Source organism: Pygoscelis adeliae, unplaced genomic scaffold, assembly GCF_000699105.1.
Source record: "Pygoscelis adeliae isolate BGI_AS28 unplaced genomic scaffold, ASM69910v1 Scaffold86, whole genome shotgun sequence".
Classification (NCBI taxonomy): Eukaryota; Metazoa; Chordata; class Aves; order Sphenisciformes; family Spheniscidae; genus Pygoscelis; species Pygoscelis adeliae.
The window spans coordinates 201,780-210,734 of NW_008824930.1; the positions used below are offsets into that span (position 1 = coordinate 201,780).

The window sequence follows — 8,955 nt, forward strand, 5'->3', positions numbered from 1 at the left end:
CTGTCTGCACGGGAGGCTGGGCAGCGTAACCGTGTCAGAGACGCTGCTCTGCGGCGCTGCTTCAGCAGAGCTTCCTGTGCCGAAACGCCAGCTTGGAATAAAAGCCGCATCGTTCCTGGAGGGCAACCCGGTCGGTGGGTTGAGGGGGGAGTGAAACCGTTTGCCATTTCACGGGCGACAGGGAAAGAAAACATTTCATTTCAAGGTCCCTGGGAACGGAATGAAAGCGTCTTCCTCGTACCCCAGGGACAGAAAATCAGTGCAATCCCCCAGGCAGAGTCTGTCCCGCAGCCTGCAAGTGGTGGCTGTGCGGAAAGGCTCGGGCAGCTCTGGGGTCCCCTGTTAACGTCCTGCCAGCACCGGCCAGAGGGACGGATGCCACGGCGGGCTGCATCCTGCCGCCATTTACTTAGGGTGGGACTGAATCTTCCTTGCCACCTATTTATAATGTATGGAAAGGAGACTCTTGTTGGTTGTCCTTTGTTTTGTGTTACTGCTCTGCTGCTGTACGGGCCGCGGGCATTTCCCAGCCTGGAAAATTCTTCCTCTCCTGAGGATGCAACAGGGATGCCCATGCGTGAAGATACTCATGAGCAGAACTGCTTGTGGAATAGGAACCTGAACTGAGTATTAGGTTGTCGTGGTTTAACCTCAGTCGGCAGCTGAGCACCACACAGCTGCTCGCTCACTCTCTCCCCCTGCCCCGGTGGGATGGGGGAGGGAATCAGAAGAATAAAAGTGAGAAAACTCGTGGGTTGAGATAAGAACAGTTTAATAATGGAATAATAATAATAATAATAGTAATAGCATATACAAAGCAAATGATGCACAATGCAATCGCTCACTGCCTGCTGACCGATGCCCAGCCAGTCCCCGAGCAGCGGTCACCCCTCCCCCAGCCAACTCCCCCCAGTTTATGTACTGAGCATGACGTCACATGGTCACACGGTATGGAATATCCCTTGGGCCAGTTTGGGTCAGCTGTCCTGGCTGTGCCCCCTCCCAGCTTCTTGTGCTCCTCCAGCCTTCTCAGTCAGTAGAGCATGGGGAGCTGAAAAGTCCTTGACTAGTGTAAGCACTACCTAGCAACAACTAAAACATCGGTGTATCAACATTATTCTCATGCTAAATCCAAAACCCAGCACTGTACCAGCTACTAGGAAGAAAATTAACTCTATCCCAGCCGAAACCAGGACATAGGTACATGATAATCTTGTTAGTACCTTACTTGAATTAAAATAGCATGTATGCAGTTTGCTGAATTCAGATGTCTTGGTGCATTTACAATGCTTATCTCCATACAAGTTCCCATGAAGTGTATTGGATCCATTACATATATGTGGAAAACTCCCTGCAAAAGCAAGATAATTAAATCTGACAGGCAAGAGCTCCCTCACCAAATTACACCTGTTGCAATAAATAGAGTTGCCTGAAGACTTTGAAAAAATTGCTTTTGAATTTTAAAAATATAAGCAGATACCACAGTCCTTCCCCACCATACATTACCTCCCAATCATCCTGTTAGTGATATGACGTGAAGCAAACTCTGAAATATTTAATACTCATATGAGACATTTTAGAAGCAGTAAGCAATATAGGCATCCCAGGACAAAAAGAAAGAAAGAAGAGACATGGTGAATAAATGTCAGCCTTTCTCTTAAAATTTATTACCCAAATTATTTTTCTCTAAGATGCAAGATTGTGAAATGCCTTTCACTTACTATTGTCGTTTTATCTTTCCGTGGACATTTTTAGCTTGACCTAGTTTATGCTTATTACAGTCAGTGCAGTTGATTTATGAGCAGAGGCTCCAATCACAGATGGGTGCAGGTGGAGCTGCAGTATTTTGGTGTGCAGCTATGTGGTTGTTATCATGCCAGATCACAAACCTACAGTGAATGGATCGTCCTCTAAGGATCTGAGTTCAAATAAGAAAAAAATAATTACCTGGAGGTTTCTAGTAAGGTGATGCTGTTCCTCAGTGTGTCTCATATCTCTCGTCTAGCACTCTTTTCTGCTGTCATTAAAGCTATGAAATCCCCTAGTTATCAGGTGTCATCAAAAAATGCTATGATCTTTCGTTGCAGTTTTAGTACTTGATGCTAGATCAGCAGAAACTCCTACCCTCTTGTGCTAGGTCCACGAATCAGTCACCCTGTTAGACATAGACAGTGACTGTGTGGCAAAACAGATTAACATTGCCGACTAACTGGCATAAATATCTGTGATCCCTGTGATGAATGTCGCAGAGAGGAAGGATGTTAAAAAGGTGGGGTCTCCTTTGGTATCGGTGCAAAGGGAGAGCGGCTCCACCGCGGGCTGTGGCAGTGGGGGAGTGGGGGCGCAGTACCCGGGGCACAGGCGCCGAACCCGCAGGCGCACGCTCGCGTTGCTGCTTCCAGCTCAGGTCCGGGCTGCTGGAGCAGAGGGTAACGCGCTACACCCGCTCGTAAGGCCACATCCGTGGATATTAAATAGTTACGTGAAAAGTTCACCCTGCATCGCTCTTACGCATGCTTCACCGACGTAGTACATCTCCCCAGCAGAGTGAAGTGAGGGCTGCTGGCTTCACGCTGGACTGCTTACAGGCAAAACCAGCCACTGCATTTAAAGATTTCATCATCTAGCTCTTTTATACTGCCATTATTATTTGGACGAGTTGAGTGTGCAGAAAAGTACGGTTCACAATTCTGTAATTAGTATCATTTGTAAACTAGGTTACTGTCATTCACCTGCCAGTCTGCAGCGTTTGAAATTTTAGGTCAAATAAATGGAATAAAATTAATGTTTTGAGAATTTTAAAATAATAAGAATTCACTGTTTTGAGAATTTTTAAAAAAATCAGTACTAGTGTTTCTGTAATGCAAAACAGTAATTGTAATTGCATTTGGTGAGTTTAACGTGTATATTGGCCCTTCTTTTCTGTTTACGCCTTGCCATCCACAAAACACATTCCTTTGGGGAGGAAGTTTTTTAAATAGTGCTTAGGTACCCAGTTCAGACTTTGAATACCTGTCTAAAAATACTGTATTTTCCACTTCCTCATGTAATTTCTGTTTCTAGTACGGTGATTGCATCAGTTCTGACTTATCACTAAATTGTTAGTGTGTGTCTTATAGGAAATAAGAATTACAGCAAAGCCTGTATGATTTGGCAGTTTATCAGTCACAGGGGAAAGGGCAAGGGAAGATTGTTTGTGTGATATAAAAACTAACAAAAACGTGGAAATATTGTCATCATTAATTTTACAAACTTGCTTCTCTTCCTTCCCACAGTCGTGTCCTGTTGTTCCCTTTCAGATTTTAAGGTCTTCAGGGAGTGCATCTGGAAAGACTCTACCTCATTATTGGCGCTACTGCAATCGATAATATTCCAAAACACATGATTTTGAAGTCTACCTGTGTTGGCTGGACTTTTAAGATTATTACTACAAAGCAATATCAATTAGTATAATCGTGTTATTTACAACAATTCTACTGTGCAAATATCCAATATGAGATTTACAAACATTAAGGGGAAGAAGGTAAATTTTGCCTGTAGGATTTTGATACTAATGTTAGTTACATCAGTTAATTGCAACAAACCTTCATTTTGGATATTTGCTGTTGTTTGTGTCTTTCCAGGGGTGGATTGAAGGAGTTGGACTCTGAAGGTAACAGGAAACATCCTGCCCATAATTTTAAGGTAGAAATACAAAGGTCAGACCTTCTGCTCTTAAAAATACTGCAGTATTACCAAGTAGCATTCTCTCATTTTGTGTCAGAGAAATAGAAAAACAACTGCAAACACTTAGCAAAACGTTTGAAAATTATCTGTTTTAGGGGAAAACCTGTTACTGCTTCCAGGTGCCTGAAAACTGAGGGAGAAAAATATAAGTTTTACCATTCTTCCACTGCTACTCTGTGATCTTTTTAGCTAATAGAGATATAGAGTTCTTAGAAATCTGGAATAAGAAGCTGCAACATTTGGTCAGTAATTGTAAACCCTCTAAATACGTTAGCCTCCACTCCTCATGGAAAAGAAAAGAAAAGAAAAAAGAAAAGAAAAGAAAAGAAAAGAAAAGAAAAGAAAAGAAAAGAAAAGAAAAGAAAAGAAAAGACCCCACCCCAGTATATTCTGAGATCAAGAAGTTGTGCCTGATGAACTGTTAAGTGGAAGGTGATGTTGTTCATCATCAATACTTGTTCATATTTTCTGGTTTCCATTTAATTTCACTTCTGTAAAATTTTGCCTTTCTCATCGATACAAGTGAAGGAAGATCTTAACAAACCTTCCTGTGGTTTTTACTACGCTGCAGCTTTTCTGCACAGACCTAAGTCACCTTATTTCCTATTGAATTAAAAATAAAAGCCAGTGGAAACTGACAGCTTCAGAGCCTATCTCCAGACCAAGGCATTTCAGGAGAGTGATGAAAATTTTAGTAGAAGTGATAGGGAAACCAGAAATTACTTAGAAAATTGATTATATATTCTCTGAAAATATTTTAAATCTCTCTAAGCTTACTGGAGTTCTTGTCCTTAAGCAAATATTTAGGCCAGAGATATCTGACACAGAAAAGCACGTACTGATGAGGTTCCTTATGCCACAAACAATTTAATATGAATGAATGAAGATATATGGCAAGTAAAATGCTATTAAATCAGTAATTTTCAAATCTGGGTGTAAAGGCTATTTTCCTTGTACATGAACTTAAAAAAGAGAAGGAAATTATAAGTTGTCAGTCTACCAATAGAGGCAAGACCTTGATATTTCCTCCCTGTGCTTTCTAATATCCAGCTGAGTAGGATAAGTTAGCACAGACTTTAAGGGGGGGTGGAAACCTGACTCAAAAATAGAAGGGATCATAACCTGAAAAAGAGTCGTCTTTGAAATCATTAAGGTACACATCTATTTCAGTTTACTGCTCCTGTATGAGTCATTGCCGTTGTGTAGCTGATGCAATTTCATCTGACCTGTCTGTCCTTCCTGAGGTGTGGAAGGGGTTTTTGGTTCTCGCTTGGTAGTGTTGGGCACAGTCTGGTGGACTTCTGTAGCAAGCGGAAAGTTCTCTGTGAAATAAAGGGCTCAGAGGCTTTGAAGTCGCCATAGTTAGCATATAATTTCTTGCCTTTTCAGAACTGAAAGTGATAGTTGTACATTTCTTTGGCAAAAGAACGAGGCGGGAGAGTCAGTCCTAGGAAACGAGATATTCAGCACTGGGTGATAAAATGCACATTAGAGGAATCAAAAAAGTGCGGAACGGAAAGTATAGACCTCGGTGCATTTGCTTCTAGAGATTATGGCTGAAGAAACAGCACCTGTGTAGATTTGGTGGTAATGAAGGACAGTGTTTTTTGCTCCCGAGTCCTGTGTCCATCCACAGGGCAACAGAGGAGCAAGCTTTGGCAGTGTCTTGTGCTGCTGGTGTGCGTAAGGTCAGCTCTGTGTGGAGCTCTGTGTGGAGCTGGGAGGTTTAATGCTGCTGAGATTTACTGTTCTCAGACCGTGCACAGATGGATTTAAGGATGCTCCTAAGGGTCTGCTGCTGAAGGTGGACAGCTAGTGCTCCACATACTCAGTTATGGTGAAACAAAAAGAAGCCAAATGACAGAAAGCTGTAGAGGAAATATTTGCCACTTAGCATCTTGATTGTGGTTGGGTATATTTAATCATCAATCAACTCCAAAAATGCCAGTCTTCTGGTTTTGCCTCAGCATCCTGCAAAACTGCTTGGTTTGTCCACGAGTGTGGCCTGTGAGTGATTGTTAAATGAACAAGGACTAACTTTATAAAAATGACTGTTTTTCATTTATGGGGTGGAAATGTAATGATTTTGTTCAGTATAATGTATGTAATAAGGCTGCACAGCTGAAAATTTACATTAAGAATGTCATACATTGCTAATAACAAAACACCAAATTTATAATGGAATATTTAGTTGCACCAACACATACTATCTTCCTTTTAAATGCAGAAATACCTCTTCAACCCAGCTTTTTGTTCTCATTACTCCTGTTTATTGCTAACCACCCTATGCTTATCCAATGATTGGAGAGTTTCCTTCTCTATCATGCTCTTCATCATTATGAAATAGAAAAATTGCACAAATATTAATGGAATCTTCTTTGCAATATTTCTTCACAGTAAATGTGTTTCTTCGCTTCCATTTCTCAGCGAATTCCGGTGCTTTGGAGTTGGGCATCACAAAAATGAAGAAAATTGTGTTTACAGATCATGTCTATACTATTTTAATGGACGAGTGTCTCTAAGCAACCAAGTCTATTTCAATCGAAGGTCCTCATTTACCATATAGGAATCTTTGTATGGCATAGCTTTGTTTATATCTTTAGTAGAAGTACACGTCCAGTTTTCTGAGCTTGCCAACTTTTTTGCTTAGATGGAGCTTTCTAACAGCAACAGATCAGCCATGACAGCTTGTGTGGCCTAATGCCGTACTGAGCTGATGGGAAGTATCCTCCTGTAACAGAAAAACAGAAAATCCTGGAAAGCAACACAGACAGCTGATGGATAGGCAGGCCCATTTGCTCATTCCTAATTTTTTCAAGACATGAATAATATGGCTGTGGCTAAATGCTTAGTTATGTGAAAGTGCTAGTCCAATAATTGCTATGATGTTTGGCCAACATTGAATGCAACAGGATATAGTCTTCTTGTGAACAGTAATAGCTGTCACAAACTGAGATGGAATGTGTCAGGTAGCCAATATTTTTCTGTATGCTTTTATTTTATATAAAGGTATTTATTTACAAATCTTCAGCTGGAGAGATTAGAGAGCTCCTGTGATTAGTCTTGGACATAAGAACATGTTTATTTTCTTTTATAAGCTTTATGGCTTGCAGCCAGGAAGCAAAAAAAATCCTTTTTTTTTTTTTTAGGATGTGGTTTCCAACTGTACATTGAAAATTCCCTATAAACCAGATATCTTTTTTTTTCTCCAGGGGGCTGGAGCATCATTCAAAGGTCCCTTGGTATGTTCAGATACCGTTCCCATTAGTGAGCTTCTATCAACAAAAATGCCATCCTGCAGTCAAGCAATGTCTTGAAGTACCAAAAGACTCTATGCCAGACTGTTGTAATTCTTCGGCTGCTGTGGGGCACGGAGACATGTCAAGCTCACTGCAAACAGCTCTGAAAAACCTCCATCAGATGTGTTTGGTACATACTGCTTTTTTTGTAGCATGTTTCTTTTCAGCACGAGGTGTTCCTTCGTTAAGAAAACTGTTTTAAATGTCTACTATTTCGCTCATAGATACAGGTTCTTAAATTAAAAAGTAGATTGCGTATATGAATTCCTGGAGTCCTGACTCAAGAGAAGCTGTTTTGCAGTTTACCCAAATATTCTCCAGTTTTATGAGGTAGAAGAACAGTTTCTGGATTGTTCGACAGAAACTGTTCTACAAAGAGGATATATTGCATTAATGAGTTAGCAGTTTTTTACAAAGGCAGGACATCTCTAGTAATTCCAGACATTTGAATGTAAATGTGAAATTACTCCTTACTTTTTTTTCCCCCCAGATATTTAATGCTATCTTCTTTACTTCAAATTCAACAATATATTAATGTTCAATCCCTCCCTATGTTTCTTTATTATTCAGATGAATGGGGTGTATTCATTGGAAGATGAGAGTCTTAGATCCAAACACAGAGGCAGGAGATTCCTTCCTGCCTTTGTGGCATGGAGCTAGACACTCAGCTGAGATAGATAAACAGGGTGGTCACAGGCTCTGCTTAAGAGGAAAGACTGCACCAATGGCAGGTAGAGCCTCACTCAGCAATTGCCACTAGGTAATGGCATTACGAGCGTTCCTGCATTTGCTGATTAAACTCAAGCTGCTGTACTGTAGTTGACTTGAGACAGATACAACGGTGATGCTACTGTCTCTCACTTGAAGATCCTAAATGTGATTTTCACCTTTGCCGAACTGTCTGCTCATACGCTGATACCTGTTACAGCTGCAGTGGATGATAAATCCTTATTTAGCCGATTGAGATAATAAAAGAGAGAAATTTAAAATGGGAATGCACACTTTAAAAAAAAAAAAGCTGCTTTAGAACTATCTTCTTCAGGATTTTTAAGAAGTTGAATCTATAAAAAATAGCAAGCTACCAGAGGAAAAAAAGGTCCCCTCTGAACAGATTATTTCAATGTCACAGTGTGTGTTTTCTCAATCAAAAAATCAGGCTGAGCCTCTTGCAGATAAGCGTCATTGTGGATGAGCCCATTCCCTAAATACGGCACTAAATTAATGTGAGGCTACTTGCTAGGACTTGAAAGCCAGTAGCAGCAGTGTTCTTGATACAGCCAAGTGCTATCCTCTGATCTTTCAGAAATGTAATTCTGTCTTTTGTTAAAACAGATGCGCTTTTCACAGGGTGATGCTAAACTTGCAGGAAGGAACCATTCCTTAATGGGAAGTCTGAGGCATGCTGGATTTCCTCTCCAGTGGCTGTGTGCAGCCTGTCAGTTACTTTATTCCTAAAATAGACAGAACTGTAGTTTGATGGTTTTTATAGCAGGAGTTAGTTCTTGCTCTCTAAAGCAGCTGTGAACATTATGGAGTCGTCAGTACTCGTAGGTGTAAGTCACAAGAGCGCAACCCTCTTTGCCCTTGACCATGTATGTTTATGTATGTTTACATAAAAAGTAGGAAAGTCTATCTGAAACATAATCCACATGTTCTGCTGTAATCATCAGTGTTTCTAACAGTTATAAAACATGAGAAACTTGGGCATAAAATTTATACTCTTAGTATTAGCAATGCTAGTTCACTATGCATTACTTGAAAATTGCATACTTTGAAGGTAATGTTTTCACCCAAAACTGAAAATCTCCAGTATTCATAAAGTGTGAATTTACCAAGGTGGTGTTTAAACAATTACAGTTATTAGCGCCTCATGTCTTTTTGTGGAGACCCACTTTTCAGTGCAATTTCTGGAGTATTAGCAGCACGTAGG

At 40.5% G+C, this 8,955-nt stretch overlaps 1 protein-coding gene across 1 annotated transcript in view; it reads left to right on the forward strand.

The window, feature by feature from the left end:
• Positions 1 to 2,236: 2,236 nt before the first annotated feature.
• ANKRD33B (ankyrin repeat domain 33B) overlaps positions 2,237 to 8,955 on the forward strand; it is a 36,483-nt gene continuing 29,764 nt past the window's right edge. The window contains exon 1 of the mRNA XM_009324998.1: positions 2,237 to 2,449. Within this exon, the coding sequence (XP_009323273.1) occupies positions 2,237 to 2,449 (213 nt within the window). The remainder of the gene's footprint in view (positions 2,450 to 8,955) is intronic.